Consider the following 26,429-nt stretch of genomic DNA (forward strand, 5'->3'; position numbering starts at 1 on the left):
CAAGGAAAAGAATACTCTCACGATGTTACCATGTTTCTTTCTCACGGGTTTTATAAGTTGTATTATTTTTATATTTTCGAAGTTATAATCTTACCATCTCCTCTGTTGCCATAATTCTCATTCATAGGGTATGTCTGTAACTGGACTAATTGTTTACAGCTAGTCTTTTCATCAGATCATCTCAAACCCTGTATTTTATTAATATTTTGATTCCCTTTTGTTGGATGACTTTCATCTTAATCATTCTTATTGTTGAGCAATGTTTTATTATTGAAAATTGCTTCATTAGGTATAGAATTCCTCACCATGAAAATTCACGGTATTCTGTTATCTGTCATTGGGCAAATTCTTCCTTTTTTAAAAAAAAAACTGCGTGGAAACCATTAGTTCCATTGACAGAGCTACTCATTTAATGATTTTTTTTCTCCCAGTAGTGGTGGATGAATTTTTTACTTTGTGTTCTCACTTTGTGTCTCTCGTGACCAAAATATTTTAGACATAGCTAGCTGGCTAAGTCTGAGGTGGCTGTTAGCAGTCTGGTCCTAGGATAGAACAAAACCAATAGAACTCATCATTGTCACGTCATTTTGACTTTCTGCTCACCAGTTTAACTCACTTGTTTAATTAGTTTTTCCAAAGGATTGTTTTGCATTATACATGTTGGTGCTTAGCTTAACATGATGATAAATACATTCTTCGACTGTGAATTATCTACTCTGCTCCTTTCATAATCTCATGCTTCTCTGAATTTGTATTTTGTGTTACTGGGTTGTTCTGTTGTTATTCATAGTGGGTTTTTTTGCCCTTGATTTATTTGATCCAGTTTTTGTTCAAGAGCAAGATTCAAGAGAAAAAGTAAAAACACAGTCTTTTATCTTTGCTCTTGGTTATAAAACCTTGTAAAGTTTGAGAAGATAACTTGGATCTTATGGTTTAAACTGAGTCTTTGTTTAATCCCAAGTCTTCCAAATTCTTTGTGCAAGTGTATTCTTTCTTCTTTCCCAATCATAATAGTTTTGCTTCTGCCTAGTCATCATTCAAATACCTGCCTTTCAATGCTTTTAAAAAATATTTTGTGTTAGCACCATTTGAGATTTTTTCGCCTCTTTTTTTTTCAAGTATGTTATGGGATGAATGTTTGTGTTCCCCCAAAATTTGGATATTGAAACCCTAACCCCAGGCATGATGGCATTTGGAGATGATCCCTTTGGGAGGTGATAATTGTTAGATGAGGTCGTATGTGCCCTGGTGATGGAACTATTGCCCTTATAAGAAAAGATACCAAAGAGCTTGCCTTTTTCTCCCTGCTCGAACAAAGAAGAAGTCACACGAGGACACAGCGAGGAGGTGGCTATCTGCAAGCAAGGAAGAGCGGCCTCACCAGAACTTGGTCATGCTGGCACCTTGGTTTTGGACTTCCAGCTTCCAGGGCTGTGACAAAAGACATTTTTGTTGTTTTAAGCCATTCACAGTAAGGCAGCATTTTGAGCTAAGACTGAGACCTACTGTGGCTTCTGTAGGCAAAAGCCCTACAGACCCAAAGTGTTGTGAGAATTAACATTTCTAGGGATCATGCCTTACAATGGATTTTTTCCAACACTTAGCTCTGACCTAGAGCTCGCTAGTCATCATAGGTAAATGCTTGTGGATGGTCGGTTTCTGGCACAGAAATTGGAGCGGTATGGGTAGGAGTTCTGTATCCAGCTTATGCTGAGAGAGCCTCCCATAAAATGGAGCCTGTACTTTCCTTTTGCAGAGACCATTTCTTTCCATTGATAGAATTCTTTTTTTCTTCTTTTTCTTTCTTTTTTTTTTTTTTTTGACAGGATCTCACTCCATTGCCCAGGCTGGAGTGCAGTGGCATGATCTTAGCCCACTGCAACCTCTGCCTCCTGGGTTCAAGTGATTCTCATGCCTCAGCCTCCTGAGTAACTGGGATTACAGGTGCACGCCACCACATGTGGCTAATTTTTGTATTTTGGTAGAGATGGGGTTTCACCATGTTGGCTACACTGGTCTTGAACTCTAGTGATTTACTTGCCTCGGCCTCCCAAAGTGCTGGGATTACAGGCATGAGCCACTGCACCTAGCCTTCCGTAGCTGGAATTCTAAAGACATGTTTAGGCAAGAGTTAGTGGAATGTTGGCCCATAGTCCAGATTTGCCTTCAGTTTATTTTTATCCACTTCAAATGCAAAGGCCATGATAACTCAATAGTAAAGTCATAAATCCATAGTATGACTTAAAAGATTTGGTTGTAATATTACAAAGTATGCTTCCGAACACATTAAGCAATTAAGCATGCAAGATCCTTATATTGTTCTTTTTCTTTAGTGTTTAGGGTAGTTTGTGTGAATCATACATGACCACAGCAGAGTGTCGAGTTATTTTCTTTTGGCATTCTTTGATAGAAAACAGTGCTTTTCCTCTGTTCTATAATGGAAGCAGAAAGTGTCTCTTGTAGCATTATGGAAACAACTCAAATACGACTACGTCAATTATTTATCTTTTTTTTTCTTTTTCTTTTTCTTTTTTTTTTTTTTTGAGACAGAGTCCCACTCCATCAACCAGGCTGGAGTGCAGTGGCCCAATCTTGGCTCACTGCAATCTTTGTCTCCTGGGCTCAAGCGATTCTCGTGCCTCAGCCTCCCAAGTAGCTGAGATTACAGGCGCCCACCACCATTCTCAGCTAATTTTTGTATTTTTACTAGAGATGGAGTTTCACTGTGTTGGCCACGCTGGTCTCGAACTCCTGACCTCAAGTGATCCAACTGCCTTGGCCTCCCAAAGTGCTGGAATTACAGGTGCGAACCACTGTGCCTGGCAGTTATTCATCATTTAACAGCATAAAGTGACCACTTGCTTTAATAAACTCTTATAGTACCAAAATTTTGGCCTGAGGAATTTATAAATATAACTAGAACAAAACAAAAATAATATCCCCCTTGAAACATATTCTAAAACCAGGGGCTAAAAATTAGAATTGTTAGATTTTATTGTCCTGTTTCCTTGGGATGAAATGAAGTTTTTAAAAAACATAGTTTTATTTAAACCAAAGGCTTTGGGATTCAAGAAGAATAAAGGAAGTATACTTCAATTCTACATCCCAAGAATCTATTTCTTCCCAACTTTAATACAGGCAAATTTAGTCTATATTTATTGGGCACGGTTAGGTTTTTGTGTCAGGTGTTGTTGAGTGGCGGGATACCATTCTTGGCCCATAAGGACCTTATAAATCTATTAATACAATTAAATTGTGAAGACAATTTAGAAAATTGCAAAGGGAGAATGAGGTTGCAAATTAGAGGGTCTTATTCTGGAGATAAGTGGAAGCATTGGCAGATTTTTAGCATGAATCCTTTCTGGTCAAGACACTTTTAGAAAAATTAGCTAGTTTCCAAGAGTAGGTTAGATTGGGGAGAGAAGGAATTCAAATTACAGAATAATAGTGTGAAAAGCGTTGTGGGAGATCATCCTGTCCATCCCCTCATTCATGATACGCAGAGGTGCCATATTAAGAGCATCACTGCTCTTTGTCACCCGAGCTGTCCAGGAAGGCTGCCTGTTCAGTTTTCAGATTGTGTCCTCAGTCTTAAACCATATCCTCACTTTATGATAGAAACACACAGGCAAGTGTTGTAAAAGTTACGTATTGTCAGTTAAGCAAGAAATTGGATGAGTCCCCATACTATTCTTCCTCTTTTAAAGAGAGAACTTGGGCCGGGTGCAGTGACTTACACCTGTAATCCTAGCACTTTGGAAGGATGAGTCAGGCGGATCAAGAGATTGAGACCATCCTGGCCAACATGGTGAAACCCTGTCTCTACTAAAAATACAAAAATTAGCTGGGCATGGTGGTGCACGCCTGTAGTCCCAGGTACTCGGGAGGCTGAGGCAGGAGAAATGCTTCAACTTGGAGGCCGAGGTTGCAGTGGGCCAAGATCACGCCACTGCCCTCCAACCTGGAGACAGAGTGAGACTCTATCTCAAAAAAAAAAAAAAAAGAAAGAAAAGAAAAGAAAAGAGAGAGAAATTAAAATGGCTCTTCCAGCCTCTGTATTCCTATTAATAACATGCAGAGCACTTCTTGGAGCTAGGGGCTAGGGGCTTCCTGAAAGTGTTGATGTTTCTGGTAACTTATACTGTGGAGCAGGTCTCTGGAGGTAACTTTGAACAAGTTAAGCCTCAAATACAGGCAGAAATTTCCAATTGGGACAGTTAGGTGAACACGGCTTTGTTTTTCATCTCTTTTATTGGTTTATGGGTATATTCTCTTTTTCCTGTTTTCTTTTCCACCATTTAACATTATCTGTTCTCTGCTTCTTCAACCTTCTGCCTTTAAATGAGCAGTTACTTTGTCTGTAGATTAACAGGATCAGCAAACAAGCACAGCGGTGCCTGCACAGAGCGAAAACCACCTGTTAGATGAGTTGAGCAAAACCATTTCCTTTGCCCAACTTTGTCCTCTAAAATACATAACTGAACATGGGATTCCCAGACAAGAATTGTTTCTCAACCTTTCTTTTTCCATTCTACAGTTGTATGAAATTAAAATTAGATAAAAAGCAAACAACACAGGTGGTCTTTTTAATCTTACCAAGTTGGAAGGTATACTGTATACATTATCCTATGGTAGAAGGCCTGGTACATTCTTGACCGTTATTACTTTGCTATGGGCACCCTTCACCCTTGTAGGCTGAAAATTGACAAATCATAGGCACGTATACATTGTGGTTTTGGAATTTGAAAGATCTCAAATTCATATTAAATGAGACAGTTTTTGAATAGAGGGATCAGGCTGTTTATACGTGAGTGTGGATGTATTTTATGCCCTTCTGGTCTGTATAAATGTAAGGATTGCTTTACTGACCATAGGATTTCTTCTAGGGCTAAAAAAGTTGAAGCCAGTTTGGGTATTTTAAAATAAGAAAATTAGCTCTATGTTGAAAGAGAGAGATAGGAGAATCTAGGCTATGTGTACACATCTGCTCATGTTTTAACTTTTGTGTCCTGTCCTATTTATTTTGATTTCTCTCCCATCTCTTCCCCCCCACCCCAGTTTGTTTTTCATTCAACACTTTGAAATTAGAATAGCTTATCTATCAAACAAGGTTCTTTGACAGTATTTTCCAACTCTGAGTATGAAAGTGTGGATATAGGAATATATTTATTTAGAATGTCAGAAGCAGAGTTTGGCCAAATTATTGGGAAATAGGCTAACGCCCTACAGCATTTTACCGCCTTTGCTTTTACATAGGCCATCATTTGGAAACATAGCACGCTGATACCTCCCGTTATTGCAGTAGCATTTCATCAGCTGCACGCTGTCTCTCAGCGCTTCATTAAGTTGCAAGCAGAGAACGTTTTCATTTTCCAATTCTCTTTCTCAATTAAATTAGAGATTCTGTTTTCAGTATTCCTCATTAATAAAATAATTTTTGTTGAGAACAGTTTAAGATGTGATATTTCTTTGTATTCCACGAAAATTTAAAGAATGTCATTGAAATCCAGAAACAGAAGTATATATTATCTAGGACTTGCTTTAGTCTTGGTTTATATGCCTAAGTCCGAGTAGTTTAAAATTTATAATTAATATACTCTTTGAATGCTTAGAAATGGCGTCTATTTTAGTTCTAGTTTCATCTTACATAAAATGGAGCATTTACTAACTCGGGATTATGATGTGCTACACATAAAACGTTTGCAATGATGTCTGGCACTTAGGAAACCCTCAATTATGACAATTTTCTTACTTTCTTCTTGGATATGTTCTTTGAAAAAGGGACTGGTATGGAAAAGCTTTGAGAAGATGGAAATATACAAGATAGGCTATCTCTGAAACATTTTTCTATAGAGCATTTGATTCTCTGTTTCATGTATATATTCATATTTGCTAGCTGCAGTCATGCAGACACAATTTGGATCTTGGGTTTTTTTTTTTTCCTTTTACACATGCAGTTATAAATTTAGAAAACTGGCTGTTTCCTCTGGACTAAGTTTATTTTTTTTAATTTTCAGTGCTTTAAATGCAAAATTGCAAGCATATGTACAAGTAGAAAGAATAGTAAAATGAACCCTCCCATCTACCTGTCACTCAATTGCAGTAATGATCAAATCTAGTCACTCTTGTTCCTAAGTCAGTCTGGAATGCAAGGTTTTTATCTTAACTGTTTGGGTTCTCCAGCAATCCTGGCAAAACACATGCAGGTTTGTTGCTTATCTCTTCTAGTGACCTGTAAAGTCTGTAAATTAAGATGTGCTAAAGCATCACATGTTACTAATTGATGTTTTGCTAATATATTTAAAACATCTTATTAGTACCACATAATTTTTAGTGTTTTCAAAAAGAAATATCTTTGAGAATTTGGTCAAAGGTGAATTTAATAATTGAATGACTAAATAAAAAAGTGGACAAACTGTTTTCAGAATTAGTAGCAATTACCAATTCCATTTACTCTGTTCATCAACTTTGTTTTCTGTCTTTTGTTAGCCACATTTGATTTTGTGTTTTTGAAATATCTTTGGTCATAATTCAGACTTTCAGCATTAATCACCTGTCTTAGGTGGCCTGTTTACAAAAGGGACTTTTAGGTTCTCCATTTGCCCTTAATATTGGGAATAAAGACAGAGTTTCTGTAGGACTCTGACAACATACAACTTTACGAAGTTTTTTTAAATATATATATTTATCTTCTTGGCTTTCTTAAATATCATCAATGTCTTTTCTTGCTTTACGTATTTAGCAACTTAAATGTCATCTTGTCTGAGATCAATACATTTCCAACTTGGAGAGACAGTGAGAAGAGAGACTTCAGATTTTTAAAATGTGGAACAACACATTCTGATGGTGACCAGATTTTAAGCTATTTCTTCAGTAGACAAAACTACTTAGGCTACCAATGATAAGCTTTTAATATGGATCTAAGATTGTCTCTGTTCTCCCTCTTCCCTGGTTGTTAGTCTTTGGAATTTCTTATGCACTCTTAAAATTATTTCATGTACTGATACATTCACTTTCAATGATAAAACATGACTGTATGACCAGGTAGGTAGGCCGCTTTTCAGATTCCTGTACTAACTGAATGGGCCCCATTAGCCCAAGTGAGAGCTTAACTTGTCACTCTTCCTAAATGTCTTCCTCAGCTGAGTGCTTATTTACAGTAATCTACTGCTGCTTATAGCAGATGCTATGATTTGTATAAGCTGTCATGTCTACTTGGAAGAACGATATTGAAAGGCATTGAGATACTTATTTTCCTCAAAAGCCCATAATCCAACAACTGTTTAGAATATCTTATTTAAGAGATAGGTTTATAATACCCAAAGGGAACTTAATATATACTGAAAGTCCCTGATTGAATAGATTCTGACCTTAACCAGAAATATTAATTACGTGCTTATCAAACACTTACTGTGCTATCCCAGGGTTGGCCACTGTTGAGGGAACACCAGATGAATCATATAGTCCCTGCCTTCAAGGATTGTATATTCTAATAGGACAGACAGCCCATCAGCAGAATAGGAGGTCGAAAGTGGTCAGGGATCAGATAAAGTGATCAAGGAAAGTGGAGGATGCAGTGGTAAGATAGAATGCTCTGCACACAGAGATTGAGGGGATCATGTGGTGGGAATTAGTGAACCAGCATGCAAGCCAGGCGTTTTTCTTGGCTTGTGTTCAATTGGAAGGAGCATAAAACTACTAAAGTAGCTTATGTTTAGAAATAGGGCTTATTGAAGGGGACAAGGCATCTCCTAGAATCCAAATGCACATCCCAAGACTCACAAGAGTTAGAGGGCACAGGCAGGCCCTGTCAGATCCTGTCTCTGCTAGATCCAGTCTTGTCAGTTTCTCATCTTCCCTTGTCTCTCTGGGTATTTCCCTGTTTTCCTTTCCTGGACTAACTGCTTCTTCCAGATGCCTAGTTTGAGTCCACCCATGGTTTTGGGGGGGGTTTCTTGTTTGTTTGTTTTTTTGTTAAGTTTTTTTTTTTTTTGAGTCAGGGTCTCACTCTGTTGCCCGGACTGGAGTGCAGTGATGTGATCACGGTTCACTGCAGCCTCGACTTCCTCGCTCAAGCTATCCTCCCACGTCAGCCTCCCGAGTAGCTGGGACTATAGGCGCAAGCCACCATGCACCCTTGGGTGTTGACATGCCACCTGTGGCTCAGACTTATCCTCACCTCCAGTCAAATTTCTTCCTTATCTAGCGGCAGCCTTTGTGTGTTCGTGAAAGCCCTTGAGGGAGAGAATGCTATGTACAGTTTGGTTTTCTTGGGCTGTAACGAGGTATAGGGATGGCGCTGCAGAGCTGAAATATAGTCACTAATGAGTCTTCCTTCAGAGGGCTGAGGGTGGGAGCACCACATAAAAGGAGTTGGGGGTCAGCAGCCTCTTGATAGTCTGAAAGCCAAAGATGATGGATGTGGAGCTCCACGGGGAGGCTATAGCATGCCACGTTATGTTTCCTGCCCTTGAGGAAAGCTTTTCACCAGGCAGGCAGTACAGATAGTACTTAATAGCGATGTGGGGTACACTGATAAATACCAGAAAGCATTCCCTAAGAGGGGTTAGCATTATTTCACCGTGAGCAGAGGAGGTTTGTCCATGTGGGGGGACCCTAATGGGCTTAGGCATTTGAAGTGTAGTCTAAGGGATCTTAGGTAAGAGTGTGTTTGGAACACAGTGTATGTATTTATACAGCAAATGTTCTGTGTGGCTATAATTTAGGAAAATTTGTGGGAATTGAGGACAGCTTATTTTTCTAGTAGCTGACAGAGGCCTGGGTTTACTTCTGCTTTAAGTATAAGTATCTCGAGTCCTTTTTTAAAAAGGAAAATCAAGAAAATAGTCGGAATTGGGTTTCACATAAGAAACATTTTAGAAAAGAAGGGGAGTATGAGAGTTAGGATTTGCTAATGTGTGCTGTATTAGCAAATTGTTTGCACTGCTTGTCATATTAGCAATACATGTATGTTTTGAAAAACACATGCAAATTAAACAGCTTAAGGAACTTCTATCTTTATTTCCTATGTAAGATTCGAGATGCCGCAAAGAAAATATTAAAATCTCCTGAGCTTGTGATCTGCCCGCCTCGGCCTCCCAAAGTGCTGGGATTACAGGCGTGAGCCAGTGTGCCTGGCTTACTGCTTCCATTTTAATAGTTAGTACAGTAGGAAAACTGTGCATGGGCTTTATGTGGTTTTTTTTTTTTTTTTGAGACCGAGTCTCGCTCTGTCACCAGGCTAGGAGTGCAGTGGTGTGATCTCAGCTCACTGCGGCACCCACCTCCTGGGTTCAAGAAATTCTCCTGCCTCAGCCTCCCGACTAGCTGGCAATTAACAGGCGTGCGCCACCACACCCAGCTAATTTTTGTATTTTTAGTAGAGACAGGATTTCACCATGTTGGCCGGGATGGTCTTTATCGCTTGACCTCATGATCCGCCCGCCTCAGCCTCCCAGAGTGCTGGGATTACAGGTGCGCACACCACTGTGCCCGGCCTGGTTCACATTTTATAATCTCCACATCCATCTGCATATTAACAATTGTCATTGTCGGTGTTACAGAGAGAGAAGCGGAAGCGCAGAAAATAACACGCATGTCCTAGATTTCATGGCGGGAACTGGAAGTAAATTCTTGTTTGGCTCATCACTGTATAAAGTTCTAGAACTACTCTTTAGGGAAAAGCCCCATCTTCGTGGGTTTTAATTTGTCAATTTGCAATTCTACCTGCTTGGAAATAGTCAACCTAATCAGTTACTGCCCTGTTGCACCAACTATTACCATAGGAACCTGAAGATGGTATGCAACCAACATGAAAAACAGATTCTTTTCTCCTGGTCATCAATTTGTACCCTACAAACAATTTGTTGGTTTTAAACTGTATAGAGGGAACCATGATGTGAATGAATATGCCTGCTACTGGGTTTATAGAAAACCAGCGACTCCTGAGGAAATTCTCAGCAGGGTTGTATTTCAGTGAGGTGGCAGCTAGAACCCCTTTAGAAAACTGCAGTAACTCACACTTTACTGCACATAAAGTCGTGTCCCTCAGGGTGGACTCTCAAGTGTCACAGAGTTTATGACTCATGAGTGCTGCAGCTTTGTGATCTAATAAACAAGTAAAGATGGTGGGAGAATTATATTCCTGTACAAAAAGCCACTTCACCTTTCATTATATAGAAAAAAAAGTCATGGGAAATTAAATTTTTAGTGGCATTTTTCAGTTGAGCATTTTCTGTGATCTAAAGTGCCTGCATTGAGATATTAAGATACTTAACAAAGTAAAATAAAGAGAAGTCATAATAGCTGGATCCCTCTGGAGCTAGGCTACTGTAGCAGTGGTTTCAAGAATAACTCTCTCAACGCCCACCCCAGGATTCTGATTTAGATATTTTTTTGTGTGTTCTCATAGCATATACCTCTACCCCTGAATTTGTCCCCTGCTACACTGATTGATACCTTATTTTTAAATTTTGTTTTTAAAATAGATGATTTTTTTAGAGCAGTTTTAGGTTCACAGAAAAATTAAGAAGAAGGTACAAAGGCTTCCCATATACTTGCTACCTCCACACATGCTTCGCCTCTCCTATTATCAACATCCCCCACAGAGTGGTACATTTGTTACAATCGATGACCCAACATTGATACATCATTAGCACCCAAAGGCCATAGTTTCCTTGAGGGTTCAGTCTTGGTAGTATACATTTTTTGGGTTTGGACAAATGTATAATGATATATGTCTGTCATTGTGGTATCATACAGAGTAGTTTCACTGCCCTGAAAATCCTCTGTGCTCTATCTGTTGATCCTCCCCCTGCCCCCAACTGCCCAAACCCCTGGCAACCACTGATCATTTTAATCTCCGGAGTTTTGCCTTTTCCAGAATGTCATAGAGTGGGAAGAATGTCATATAGTATGGAGCCTTTTCAGATGGGCTTCTTTCACTTAGCAATGTTAGTGAAGTTCCTCCGTGTCTTTTCATGGGTTCATAGGCCATTTCCTTTCAGTGCTGAATAACATTCCATTGTCTAGGTGTGTACCCCATCATATTATTTACCCATTCACAGTGCCTTATTTTTTTATTGATTTTTTTGGGGTCTGGGACTAAGGTAAGGTAAACAAGGCACTCAGGAATTGAGATTAAGAATTTTTAATGTGATATTTTTAAAAATAAAAATTACTGCAAAAAAAACTCTATGATGAACAAAATATCAACTTTTTAAACAAAGATTGAGTCACGCTGAGCCCTCTGAATGTCATGGACAATCATAAGCAAAATTCCGTGTATTGTCTAACTCTCTATGGACATTATCTTGCTCAGAGACCTTGTTCTCCCTCCAAGGAAGGCACTACTTCTCCTGTAGCCTTCTCAGGTCAAAGTTCTTTTCTCAAAATCCTCACAGCGTTGCCTCTACAGGTAGGAATGTCCTCTTTTCCTCTTCATTTTTGTTTCCAAACCACTCTTCCTTTCTCTTCCCTAAAAGCCTCCCCCACCTTAGCTGTGAAGTGCATGCTTTCAGACTAGATGGTTTTGCTCCTCCACCTGTTGGTCATCTCCAGGCCTCTTTCTACCTAATCGACGTTCACCACTCAGACTTTGAGGATTTTAGCTCCTTCCTTGCTGTCATCCAGTGTAGCCACTCATTTGCTGATTCTTAAGTGATCCTAATATTGATCTCAGTGATCCTCCCAATATTCCAGTTTGGCAGTTCATGATTCTCATCCCTCCAATGACCTTGTTTTCATCATTCTCCATCGCCTATTGCTTACAATGGTCATATTATATTCCTTGCAATGACCAATAACTGCAGCTCCTCCAAAATTTTAATTTCTATTATCTGACTCTGCAAGTCCTACTTATTACCACCTCACTTTCTCCAGTCATGTACGCCACACATTCTTTAGCCCCTGGAGTGTGATCAGTGGACTCAGACTCCATTGGTCCTACCACCTTTTACCTGTGTCTAATTCCCCTTATATTCTCACTTTTGCCACTTCAGATTGCATGGCCCAGCATTCTAATCATTCCCTTGCTTATACCATCAGATCTCTGTATTCATTGTTATTTATCTGGCAAAACAGCCACCCTGGTGAAATGCAAGATTTATGCAAGGGAATGCACATTGTAAAAATAGATGTTTATGTTTATGTTTTTCTTTCAAATCTCATTAATAAATAGAAGTGGTTTCATATTTCACAAATGTGATTTAATTGATCGAGTTTCACATTTCATTCTAAGTGCTCAGTAAACACCATGATTTATTCACAACAGTAATCAAAGCAAGGCACTGTAGTTAGTTATGGGAGCAAAGAGAATTCATGAGTTTTTTTTATCTAAATGACACCCTTGATAAATTTTTGATAAATTATTTTCATGTAAGTTACTTGGAATAAGAGCAGGATTTTTATATAGAAAGCTTTCTATGTGTCATATCCTGTAAAATGTTTGTCTGATTAGTGAGATCTAGGGGGAGGTTGAATTTAAGTAAACATAATATCCCCAGCCATATCTACTGTAACATTTATTTAGAACATTACAGACTATTATCCCACACCAATTTATTTCACACCAAAAGTCACCCCATGCTTGTAAGAATCCTCCTTTCCCCCTCCTGTTTCTATTTGAGCTCCCCTGCGAAAATATTTTCAGTCTAAATGAATGCAATAAATTAAAAGTTGCATTGATAAACATTTTGAATGGAATGGCTAGATATTTGTTATTTGCATCTTTTTCTTTCTACTGGATTTTTTTTTAGCTTGGTCAGAAGTAGAGCAGGCTTGACTGTTAGGGAATAGCAGTACAAGTTGAGTATCCCGAATTTAAAAATCCAGAGTCTGAAAAGCTCAAAAATCCAAAACTTTTTGAGTGCCAACGTGATGCTTAAAGGAAATGCTCATTGGAGTATTTTGGATTTTGGACTTTTCAGATTTGAGATGCTCAACCAGTAAGTATATAATGCAAATGTTCCAAAATCAGAAAAAGTCGGAGACCTTGAAAACACTTCTGGTCCCAAGCATTTTGGATAAGGGACACTCCACCTGTATCTTACAGTGGAGGCTCATTAGATGCTTGTACATGCCAGCCCCTGCCTCAAATAACAATTGATTCTTTTTGTGTGCTCTCCCAGGTCTACCCTGAACTGCAGATCACCAATGTGGTAGAAGCCAACCAACCAGTGACCATCCAGAACTGGTGCAAGCGGGGCCGCAAGCAGTGCAAGACCCATCCCCACTTTGTGATTCCCTACCGCTGCTTAGGTGAGCCGGCTGGCCGTGGAGCTGGTGTTGACTGGGGGCCTGGTCTTTAGGGAAGAAAAAGAGGATGTTCCTGTTAGCTCATATACACAGACTTGTTCTTCAGCACGTTGCCACTCTGTGTTGTACTGTGTTTTGGACTCTTGCAGTTCCATTCTGTACACTGACACTCCAAGAGCAGTATTTTTGAGTTCTCTGCCTCAGAATGAATTCACCCAGGGTGTTTATTGAAATTACAAATTCCTGAGCCAGTCCCAGGACTCCTGAATGAAAAATGCCTATAGTAGTGGATCCGGGAATTCTTATTTTGCCGTATCCCATAGATGATTCTGATGAACTGGGGCCTTGTGTGTTTCTTCACATAGACTTTCTAGGAGAAAGAATCTAATGTGAAGCTGCAACATTTTGCGAATTTCTAAAAAAAAAAAAAAAAAAAAAAATTTTTTTTTACAATAACTACTCCTCTTATTTGGTGATAGCAGAGGAATTGGAATTGGGAAGGCTTTTTTTCTGCTTACATCAAGCTGGAGGAAACAGTTTGATCACTAATGTTTAATGTTTGTTTTGTCCCAAACCTCAAATTTACTTCAACCTTTTATTTTAAAAAATTCAGTAGTTTTATGTGGTATGGTGCTCTTTTCCTCTGGAAACTGTCATTCTCCATATTTAATCTAACTTGGTAAATGGTTGTTAGGAATATAGGAAGTATAGGATAACTTGGTTATTCCTAGTTGTTGTTTTTGTGTGACCAGTCATTGCAGAAATCAAGTTCTTTGCTCTGATATCTTACATCTAGATGTTTTCCACAAGTGTATTCATCAGTAGGCAGGTTGTAAATAAGGATATAGAGATTGTGGAGATTGTGGACAAATATTGATGTGCATTCTGATGACTTCTTATAAAGGTTAAAAGGAATATTTCAAAGAAAATCCAACAGCAAACCTAGAAAGTAAGGATAATTACTGAAGATTCTGGAGATCTTCGTAATATGTTGTCAAAAATGAATGTCATAAGAGCATATTGATTGCTGTTCATTCATGTGCATAATTTGAGACATAAAATGAAAACACTGGGCGTTAGAATGAAGATTTCACCTGGTGAATTTACTTACAATGTAATTTATTCACAATGTGATTGATGAAGAGAGTGTAGAAAACTAGATTCTTAAATATTTGATAATTCAAGAGTTTCCTTAAAAAACAAAAACAAACAAAAAACCTCCAAGTGAACGAACAGTACAAGTAATAAAAATATAAAAAGTGTCCTCAGATCTCAATATCAAGTCAGAAGATTTTATAATATTATAATTACACAGAGACTGTCCAAATATTCGTATTTGTTGTGATAACACTGTATTATGTACCATTTAGGGAAACAACAGCCTAAGAAATGTGGTTTTAAATAATTAATCTCATCTAACAAACACCTATTTGATAGTAAAGTTAATGACCTGTCCTCACCTTATGTTTTTAACCATTATGGAAAGAGAACCACTTGAAAATGTATCATTCCACTAACAAATAATTACAGAGCTGTGATGCACAGGCTGGAGACTGGCAAGGAGAAATGGAGAGAAGCCCATAAAATAATTCTTTCTCCGGAAAGGAGTTTATTCCTGCCAAGGCTTTGCCATCAGTCATTATCAGATTTCTCTTTCATCCTATGAGCAGATTCTGGGCTCCTTTGATGTGGAGGTACATAATTCAAGAAGATAGGTCACTTGCAACATGTTGAGCAAATTTCCCGGTTCTGGTGTAGTGTCTGAGGTGAAATGAGCATGTTGACACTAACTGTTCTTGACTACTATGGGACTAGATAATCATTAGCTATTTCCTGTAGGTACTTGGCCTGTTTGAATCATTTTACCATATTTTCTCATTTTATGAATCACTGGTCCTTTTCCATTGGACCTGAAATTAGACCCTAATGTGACAAGTAGAGCATATGTTGTCTCTTACTTTGTTATTAACCTTAGATTAGAATTAAGGAATATAGGCACTGCTTTTTTCTTAGGTAGTGGCAAATTTTCCAAAGGTCTCAAATCCAGAGTTTTATACAGAGTTTATAAAATAACCTGGTAGAGTAGGCAGACCATGCCTTGTCTTTCTGGAAAAGGAATTGAAAAACAGGCTTTTCAATAGGGGTAACATAGGTAACATAGGTACGTAGGTGTAACTCATGTACGTTTTACTTGCACTTAATAGGCAGGCAGTGTTGGTTTTTAGTCTCTCTTCACAGGCTATACAGCTACCAAGATCCAGAGAGGTTGGATCTCTTGCTATAACTCACAGCCAATAAATGGGAGAGTCAGTACTTCAGTCAGCACTACAGTCCAAGATCTCTTGATTATTGGTCCAGTATTTTTTACAGTATAAACAAGAATTTGTATTCAAGCAAATATTCACTATGAATTAGATACAATAAATAACACTTAAAAAGAAACTCACAGCTATCATTGTGTTGATAAAGGAGACAAGCATGACCTAATACAGGATAAATCTCCATGTGATATGTTTTCTACTTTATAGTAGTAGGTAACATTCTTACATATTATTGCTGCTTAACAAAGAATTACTGTTCAGCATTAACATAAGTATGCTCTAAAATCTCTGGACTGTATCCAAATATATATTTTAGATGAAAGAGTTTTTTGTTTGTTTGTTTGTTTGTTTTACTGACCTAGCAAACAAAATAAGATTGTCTTAAACATTAAGTGTGTTAAAATTCAAAACAAAGCTTGAAGAGAGAAAAATGCTTGTTATGTCTTGCATGCAACCTTCCTAACCTCTTTATCAGATGAAGGATCCAGTGTGGCACTGGATTATTTTTCTGTAATATTTTGCTTGGACATATGTGCTCAACATTTCTTGTCTGCATGGGGAAAGTATGTCAGGTAGCTGTTGCCACTTTCTTCCCATGGGGTGGCTAATTTCCATGGAGAATAAGTTGGCTTTCTCATCTCACCCTTTGCTTTTGTTAGTACCTCTGCAACCACAGGGTAAGATTCATCTTAATCATGTGAACATTTTATTAATTATCTCGTGTGATTCAAGCGTATCATTACTGTTACTCAAGGAGAATATTTTCTTTGCAAAGCTTTCAACCCTTTCCATTTGAATGACTTCTCTTCGTGGTGTAATAGATCCACTGTTGAAATTGCACTGTTGAAATTGGCACTTTTCTGTGCTTGTCTCTCACCAGCAAAGGCAAGGAACATTGCGTAAAATAAATTACTGTTGAATTATTGGGGCAAAGTCAGGTTAATAGCTTAATCCAAAAGAAGAATTACAAGTTACAGAATTTTACCTTAAATGTCATTCTATTTCATTTTGTAATTAAGACTTTGCAGATATGTAAGTAGTAGTGACCAGAAATCGAATCATATATGGTCAAATGAGAAAGATATTCAGTTCACGTTAATTTTGAATTTTATTGTTTTAATACAATTTTAGGAAAAACATGCCTTGTCTTCTAGGTTTCTTGGCTGCCTTTTATCAGTTATCTACAGCTGTCTTTCGCATGGAAAGGATGTATTTTTGAATACTCTGTCATACCAGGGTAGTTCTTTGAATTTATGTAAACAACAATTTTCTTGAGACACATCAATACAACGCAATAGTTAGAAATGTCACATGAGAGTTCACCAAACTTTAAAAATGGAGGTGAGGACGGAAAAACATTTTTATTGTAGACTTTAAGGATCTTGTAAATCCCTGCATGTAATCCAGTGTGCTAGAGAATTGGTGCCCATGGCGCCTCCTGTGCCCACCGACCTGCACTGCGTAAATCCTACTAATTCTGAAGTCGTGGGAGATGCATGTGCAGGGGCTATACATGCACTGTGATGAGAATAGTACTTCATCATTCTCATTATTTAATGAGCCCGGCCTCTGCACACAAGAAGGATGCAAATTCTTGAACGTTCTTGATTGTTTACATCATGGTCTCATAAGGAATGACCAGAATTGCTGGGTATTTCTTCATCAGGGAAGGCTAATCAGCCATCCTTGGAGAGACATCAGACTCCTTTATATGTGGCCTTCCCATGGGACCTGTGAATGGTCCATGTTAATCATGCTTCAAAACAGTATATGCAGCCTGATTGTCAACTAAGTAAAAGAAAACATGTCCAGAAAAGAAACCTTACCAGTGTTTATCTCCAAACAGTGGGACTACAGGTGATTTTGATTTTATTTAAGCCCTTTTCTATGAATTTGTATAATAAATGAGTAGCTTTTATCATCAGCAAAAGATAGACTATGAAATCAGTACATACAATTTTGTATCTGTATGTAGTACCATCGAATGGTAATAGAGAAAAGTAGAAAGACTTGAAAGTCGACACGGAATGATCATTAATTTGTTTATCTCTTGGTAGTTGTACTTTATGAGCTTTATACATATAGTATGGGAAAATACACTTTAGTTTTAAAAACACCACTCTGCCAAATTAAAAGAAAATATGTTCGTTCATACAATCTTCAGCAATATTTAAGCAGCGTTAATCATCACTAATTCTTCAGGAAGATTCGTGATCTTCCTTAATTTTTTTTCCCTCCAAAATTGCATATGGCAGCCACATAGGCCAGAAGGAAGAATGGGAAGAGCTTACATTGATCTCATAGATTCCTTCTGGGTGAGGAAGACTTAGAAAGTGAAGCCCTCTTCCATTTGGTTAAGCAAGAGCACCTATAAAAGTGATGTCCTTCTAGATAGGTCATCCTCCGTGACTCACTGCCGCACTTCCTTGGCCCTGTCCCAAGTTCCACAGTGGCCTCAATTGCACTGGCTCCTGCTTGATTTGCTTTCTAAAACTCAGGACAGGGGATGAGTTGAGAAGACTGACTTTTTTAAGAGTCACATTTTGAAAAGAAAGAAGCGTAGTGGTGTTTCTTGGCTCCATTTCCAATTTTGTTGCTTCTCATTTTAATTATTGTACCTGGTATCGTGTCCTCTTTCTGGGACTTTTAACAACTAATGTTTTGATTGATAAGAGCTATAATAGTACGGGTGATTTATACTTCATTACATCTTCAGTTTTGTCTTCTTTACTGGAGTTGTATTCAGGTGTCATTAAGTAACAGGAGGCATTGAAAAGAAACAATAACTTTTGAAAAACTGCTGTTATGGCTTATGAGTGGGCTTTGCTGATATTTTCTTGAAGCACAGAATTTATCTATCTGTGTAGGTCCTAGATGACAGGTGAGAAAAAGAAACCCAGCTTATTTGGCATGATATTGTCCCAAGGCTTGTTAGTAATTGCTTTGAAAAATGAATAGCAAGGCTAACGGACATCTCATTTGTAGTACATGCTATGAATTGCAAATATGTGCGCCAAAGAAATTTCTCTGATTACAAAAGTAATATATATTCAGTGTACAAAGTTGTGAAAATGTAACCACTAGCTAAAAATAATCAAAACCATTTGGCTTCCTTGCAGTCTACATTCTTTTCATATATGTTTTGCTTTTGTTTTTAGTGTTATATAATTGTTTCCTGTTTTGTGACTTGCTTTTTTCACCTAACATTTTTAGAATACCCTATCTGTGAAATTAAATATTCTTGGAGAGCATAATTTTTAATGTAGCATCACACCAGACACCGTAGTGTGTTTACTCTTTATTTATGGTTATTTAGGTGGTTTTCTTTATTTTGTGGTGGTGTAATAGTTGTTATAAGTAATACTGTAATATTACTTATAAGTAATAAACATCCTGGTAGATAAATTTGTGTTTACTTGATTTTTATATAACAGTTATTGGCGGAATGCCTTGCAAATCTAATAGTTGGTGTAATAAAATATATGTATATGAAAATATGGAGGAAAATTTTAATACTGATTTATGATCCTGAGTTTAACATAAGCATAGATACCGCTGCATTTAGCTATGATTTTTTTTATTGATAGAGTAAAAGCACCTGTAATTTCTACTTAAAACCATTTAAAATAATCACTATTTAAATCTATTTAAACAATTTTAAATACTCCTTTTCCAAATTTCCATCTTAGGAAACAGTTAATTGAATATTCTCAGAGAAATAAGTCCTACAAAATTGACCAATAAAAGGTCACACTTATGTATTCATTGTGTATGTTTTATTGATCACCCACAGTGTGAGAGTCCCTAGAGGTGGCTGAAATGTGGGCCTTCCTCTTACAGAGTAGATAGTGGGCATGAAGGGGGATGGAATTTCAGCTCAGGAATTTAAGGCAGACTTGACAGGAAGTAGCATTGTGAGCCAAGATCTCAAGGATAAGATTTCAAGGCAAGAAAGGAGACGTATTTTAGGTATTCAGACAGAAGGTCAACAAAGTCTTTAAGGTAGGAACTGAAAGGATATGTGTAGAAGAACATGGTTCACACTTTTCAGAAAGAAGAGGTAATTGGTCATGATAAGAGTAGTAGTTTTTAAAAATCATTACTATTTTAATTCATTTATAATAAATACTATTATGTTATAATTTTAAAGTTTATATCCAAATAATTGTTTACAAGATGGTAATGAATGTATACTGCTTTTATGTATACACATAATACTTTTTGCTTTTTGGTAACTAAGTTTATAATTTTTAAGGGCAGAAAATATTTTTGTTTTTCACTTACAAAGAAATTATTATTTTAACAAGAGTTTTTGACAGCAGTGCTTTATGCTAAAGGAAAATAAAGCAACATTTAAGATATCAAAGAAAGCAAATGCAAAACAAAGATTATTTATTTATTTTTGAGACGGAGTTTCACTCTTGTTGCCAAAGCTGGAGTGCAATGGCGTGATCTCGGCTCACTGCAACCTCCACCTCTTGGGTTCAAGCTATTCTCCTGCCTCAGCCTCCTGAGTAGCTGGGATTACAGGCACCCGCCACCACGCCCAGCTAATTTTTTGTCTTTTTAGTAGAGATGGGGTTTCATCATGTTGGCCAGGTTGGTCTTGAACTCCTGACCTCAGGTGATCCACCTGTCTCGGCCTCCTAAAATGCTGGGATTACAGGCGTGAGCCACTGTGCCCAGCCAAAACAAGGATTGTATATTACATCAAACTGACATGCAGATATGATCACATGAAATAAATATCAACATACAATAACTCAGGGCATATTTTCACATTATTTTCCTGTAGAGTCTCCTAGAGAACAAGTTTCAGATAACCAAAATGCCTAGAGAAAAACTGATATAAGGATGGGTAATGAGCATTAAGTAGAAACATAAAAACTAAGACTCAGTGATGGTAAAAAGTATGATAATACAGTATTCCACAGCTATATGCTGTGACAATAAAGAGATTCTGTAACTGTCAGGCCTCTGAGCCCAAGCTAAGCCATCCTGTCCCTTGTGACCTGCACATATACACCCAGATGGCCCGAAGCAAGTGAAGAATCATAAAAGAAGTGAAAATGGCCTGTTCCTGCCTTAACTGATGACATTCCACTACAAAAGAAGTGAAAATGGCTGGTCCTTGCCTTAACTGATGACATTACCTTGTGAAATTCCTTTTTCTGGCTCATCCTGGCTTAAAAGCTCCCCCACTGAGCACCTCGTGACCCCCACCCCTGCCCACCAGAGAACAACCCCCTTTGACTGTAATTTTCCTTTACCTACCCAAATCCTATAAAATGGCCCCAGCCCTATCTCCCTTCTTTGACTGTCTTTTTGGACTCAGCCCGCCTGCACCCAGGTGAAATAAATAGCCCTGTTGCTCACACAAAGCCTGTTTGGTGGTCTCTTCACAGGGACACGAGTGAAAGTAACTTTAATGGGGAAAAATGAGAAGAAGATGTGCATAAAGAAACGTTAACTGTTTTTATATTAATGGTAGTAGTATTAGTGTGTAATTCTGAGCCTGGTGCATAAGTAATGTGGCATAACATAAGTGAATAGTTGTGTGATATTTTAGTTCAATCATCCCATGTATTTGAGATTCAGAATTTTTGATGTGGAAAAAGAAGATTCACATGTAACATACAATCTATTAAGAAGATACCCTGTAGTCATGAGTTTGACTTCTAGGTATCATTTCTCAGTATAACATATCGTTGTAGATTTCAGATAACGTTTTTCCCCATAAATACTGTCCACTGCAGGCCTAAAAATAATGAAAAGGCCTAAAAGACCAACTCAGTAGCTGTAAACACCAGTACTGCACCTAGATTATGGTCTTTAGAAACTGTTTTCCAGTAAAAGACATCAGTAATCTTTGGAATGCAGGAATTTTTTTTTTCTTTTTCTTTTTTGAGACGGAGTCTCGCTCTGTCGCCCAGGCTGGAGTGCAGTGGTGCAATCTTGGCTCACTGCAAGCTCTGCCTCTGGGGTTCAAGCCATCCTCTGCCTCAGCCTGCCGAATAGCTGGGATTACAGGCGCCTGCCACCTCGCCTAATTTTTTTTGTATTTTTAGTAGAGAAGGAGTTTCACCACCTTGGCCAGTCTGGTCTTGAACTCCTCACCTCATGATCCACCTGCCTCAGCCTCCCAAAGTACTGGGATTACAGGCATGAGCCACCACAACCCGGCAGAAAGCAGGAAATTTTTTAAAAGCTATTTTAATTAAGTCTTGTAAAAAAAATGAGCAGAAAGAAACAAAAAACTTTAAAAAAAACCTTAAAAAATGAGCAGAATCTTAGGAATCACCTGTGACTTTGCTTATTCATGCTTAGCCATTTCTGTAGGAAATTCCAGCACTATTTGAGTTAGACCACTAATTATATATGTGTGTTGTAGCTTTCTCCAAGAGATAATGGAATTCACAAATCAAAACTTTGAGATTATTAAGTGTTACAAGTGAAGTATAACCCCTGTCATTTGCTTTCAAATGAACAGCTAGACATATTTTGTGTTGATTTCTTATGGATACTGCTTTTTTTTGTTTGTTTGTTTGCTTGTTTGTTTATTGAGATGGAATTTCGCACCCAGGCTGAAGTGTAATGACTTGATCTCGGCTCACTGCAGCCTCCTCCTCCCGGGTTCAAGTGACTCTCCTCCCTCAACCTCCCAAGTAGCTGGAATTACAGACGCACATGACCACGCCTAGCAGATTTTTGTATTTTTAATAGAGACAGGGTTTCACCATGTTGGCCAGACTGGTTTCGAACTTCTGACCTCAGGTGATCCACCCGCTTTGGTCTCCCAAAGTGTTGGGATTACAGGCGTGAGCCACCATGCCTGGCCTAGATAGGCTTTTAGTTGGTTTCCATATACAGTATATATAGGGAGAAACAGACTAAGACAGACACTGGTATCCACAGAAGTAAAAAAAATAAAGTGAGGTATAATTTAAATTTCACACGGTCATGGTCACATTTTTCAGCTTTTTGCACCTATGTTATATAAAAAAGACAAAAATGCCTTTAGAGGCACAAGTTTTCAGGACTTCCTGAAGCTGTGTCATATTTTTAAAATGCCATTAAAAAATGCCATCAGATTTAGTAACATATCAGCTGAACACTGTGGTTTTCTGTTACGTTGAGTTTTCAAAAATTTCTCCCTATATTGGGAATTAGTACTGTTATGTCATATCTGGTGGTCTGAAACGTGAACTCTTTCTGTGCCAACCAGCAAACAGCTGCTTCTGTTTTATAGCTGGGTAATTCAGTCTTGGAAATTATTAGATAATTCCCACACCATTTCAGCTTGCTGTTTTAACAAAAATTTAATATGAACAATATTTTTAGCTAACCTCAAACTGTGTTTATTGTCATGGAATTTTCTGTTTTATTCTGAGGTAAATGATTGCAAATGGTTATGATGAAGAATCAGGAGAAAGTGGACTTTCATCAAAGCTCTCTTTCTACTCGAGCCGCTTCTGAACATTTTTCTCAAGCACTGTGTATCCATCAGTCCCTACCCCAAGCAGAGAAAGGAAACAATTTTCCCTTTTGTCTTTAGAACCCCCTTTTCATCATGTCATTTCCCAAAACAAATAAAAATCTTGAGATACTGTCTTGATTTTTTTTTTTTTTTTTTTTTTTTTTGGGAGATGGAGTTTCACTCTTTGTTGCCCAGGTTGGAGTGCAGTGGCGTGATCTTGGCTCACCCCAACCTCCGCCTCCTGGGTTCAAGCAATTCTCCTACCTCAGCCTCCCTAGTAGCTGGGATTACTGGCATGTGCCACCACGCCCAGCTAATTTTGTATTTTTAGTAGAGACGGGGTTTCTCCATGTTGGTCAGGCTGGTCTCAAACTCCCGACCTCAGGTGATCTGCCCACCTCGGCCTCCCAAAGAGCTGGGATTACAGGCGTGAGTCACCACGCCCTGCCGAGTTTGATTTTTTTTTTTTTATCATTCAAGCCAGTAAATAACTTTCCAGACAGCTGTAGTAGAAAAGAGAATTTGTATGTGACAGAACTGATGGAAGATTTTGGGATTGAGAGCCCTGTGGTTTATGCCATGTGATAATTGTAGCCAGATGAAGAATATGAAATTTAAGGAAGTGTTTTAGAGTGGTACAGACAGCTATTATTATGATTCTTGGGGTAGAAGAGTAGCTGACATCCAACATAAAAAAAATGGCATTAACTGAATTAACTTCAGCCTTTGATATGAAAACCAAACTCTCATTATGTTTTAAATAATGAACTACATTAAAAATAGTATATAAATATGTAAAATGTATTAGACACAGACTTCTCATAATTATAGGGAACTTTTGATGAATTTCTTCCCTGTGAAAAGAACTAAAGAAATGCTTTTTTGTGGACTTAAAATTTTTCAGTTTTACTATTGTGAATTAGGTACAGCATATCTTTATAATAATTCCATATAATACCCATTAGAGCAGAACTGTTTATTTACTTATTATGAAGGGAATACTGAAATGAAATTAAGGAAATTTTTTTCTCACATATTATATTTTTAAAAAGTTATTTGATGTTTGTACTTAAATAAAGAATGATTTTTTTAAAGCCAATTCTCATTTAGCATTGAGGGAAAAAATACGCTTTTTTTCAGGTACACAAAAGCATCATGGATGTAAGAAATGGCATAAAGATGAATCTACAGTCTGGGTTAAGATATATTTTAATTTCAGTGTCAAAGGCTGTTAGGAAATATTCAGATTTTAGTACTTGACAAAGAAGGCTCTTGATATTTGTTTTAGTGTTCAGTCAAGGGATAAATTCTGTCGTCTTTCTCTTTTATCATATTAGTCACTGAGTGGCTTCATTAAACATTCCCTCTTCCGTATCCCCTGATAAATATCAGTTTGGTGATGCATCCCAGGAGTGTCTGTCTAGTTTTTTTTTTTCCTTCTCCTGTCAGTGAGTCTTAGGCTTTGGCTTTGAAACCCTACAGTGAAGGGAAATCTCAGGCAACAGCTGTGCAACCGTCTGGAGAGCAGCTAGTCCAGATTGGAGGAGACGAACAGGGCTGGTCCCAGGAGAGAGGCCTCCAGGAAAAAGTGGCATTGATGCATTACGTTCGTTAAAGGATTTTCCTGTACTTAGCATGCTTTTTAGGGTTCTACTGGAGAGTTTGGGAAAGATACAGTATTGATGGGTGCGTAGAAAATGAGGCAGTTTTAAAAAATGGGGCAAATACTAACTGTAGACAAAGAAAAACCAAACGTACAAAATAGCAGAGTTGTAACATACAAAGATAAAAATACGCCCAAGTATGAGCATTCTGGCACTCACAATACAAATGCCATGTACGGGGTAAAACTATACCAGTAGGATGGTGGGAAGGGAAAGGGGTGGGCTCATGTTCCACGGTGGGAAGACGTACAGTGAAAAAATCAGGAGAATAGCTATTTAAGCACAGAGTTTAGCGTGTAAGTTGAAGAGACAACTAAATGAGATGGCCATGAATGATTTTTATGACCTCCTCTTGTTATGGGGAAATCGATCAAGGAGGCCTATATTTGATGGCAGGAAGAAGTTGAGTTTAAGGTTTCCAGACATTTTTTTTTTTATCTGGAAAATTTCTTTTAAGCTTAGAAGTTGCAAGTCAAGTTACTCTTAAAGGTGTCCTAATTTAGTTGTCTAACTTGGAATTACATAAAGCTAAACTGTGGTTTAACTGAGCTGAGTTTATTTTGTGCTATATCCCAACTTTACAAGATGTTTGCCTTTTCTTGGGTATAACTTACGATTATACATATGTAAAATTACCTTTATGCCCATTTGACAGACTTTAGGGCGGAATTTCCCTGTGTAAGATGTTGTAGAGGTTGTACTTGTGATTGTTTTTACTCTAGAAACATGTTGATCTTCACTTCTTTAGTGACTGGTGTTTGTTTAGGAACTTCAAACTCATCGTGATCAAAACTAGACTCATGCTCCCTAAATAGTCTCCCCTGACCACAAATCTGTTGGAAAATTCCAATCCTAATTAATAATCATAAACTTTTTATGTAAGTCATATGGGAGGGGGGTTGCTGTAAGCATAGGAGGTAAGGAGATGGTAGTGTGAGCTGGAGCATATGGTAAAAGTTGTTTGAAAGAAAGTAGAGCCGTGATGTGGATCCTGAGGGATATGTAAAGAAAATGAAGAGGTGTAGATTTAAAAATGTTTATGGGGCCTGGGGGTGGTAGCTTACACCTGTTAATCCCAGCACTTTGGGAGGCCCAGGCGGGTGGATCACCTGAGGTCAGGAGTTCGAGACCAACCTGACCAACATGGTGAAACCCCATCTCTACTAAAAATACAAAAATTAGCCAGGCGTGGTGGCGGGCACCTGTAATCCCAGCTACTCAGGAGTCTGAGGCAGGAGAATCACTTGAACCCAGGAAGCGGAGGTTGCAGTGAGCCGAGATCGAGCCACTGTACTCCAGCCTGGGCGACAAGAGCGAAACTCCATCTTCAAATAAATAAATAAATAAATAAATAATGGGGATGTTCCAGGGAAAATAGTTTGTGTTGGGAGCATTGAGAAATAATAATAGAAAATTAGAACGAAGGTGGTTCCTTAAAGTTGGAACACTTGTAGAGATTTTTAATTTGGAAAGACATTAATTCATTTGATTATTTCTCTTATTCGATGTCCAGAAAAATATCTGTATATTCGATGTGGTTTTATTTGTACTGCACATGTCATTAATATGCTAAGTTACCTCTAAGATATCTGCTTTCTTAGTCTTTGTTACACTGTAAATTCTAGGCATCAGGATATAACTTTTTATTATGTTAGCTCTTTTAATAGATGATTGGAGAAAAAACTGATTATATTCTGGAGTAATACTTTCATA

The 26,429-nt window shown here is 37.9% G+C and overlaps 1 protein-coding gene across 6 annotated transcripts in view; it reads left to right on the forward strand.

Annotated features, from left to right (window-relative positions):
* The window catches only part of APP (amyloid beta precursor protein), a 286,842-nt gene that overhangs the window by 68,446 nt on the left and 191,967 nt on the right, over positions 1–26,429 (forward strand). For all 6 annotated transcript variants that reach the window (XM_010383436.2, XM_010383438.2, XM_010383440.2 and 3 more), the window contains exon 3: positions 13,128–13,257. In XM_010383436.2, coding sequence (XP_010381738.1) covers positions 13,128–13,257 — 130 coding nt within the window. The remainder of the gene's footprint in view (positions 1–13,127; positions 13,258–26,429) is intronic.

Source organism: Rhinopithecus roxellana, chromosome 13 (assembly GCF_007565055.1).
Source record: "Rhinopithecus roxellana isolate Shanxi Qingling chromosome 13, ASM756505v1, whole genome shotgun sequence".
In the NCBI taxonomy this organism is placed as follows: domain Eukaryota; kingdom Metazoa; phylum Chordata; class Mammalia; order Primates; family Cercopithecidae; genus Rhinopithecus; species Rhinopithecus roxellana.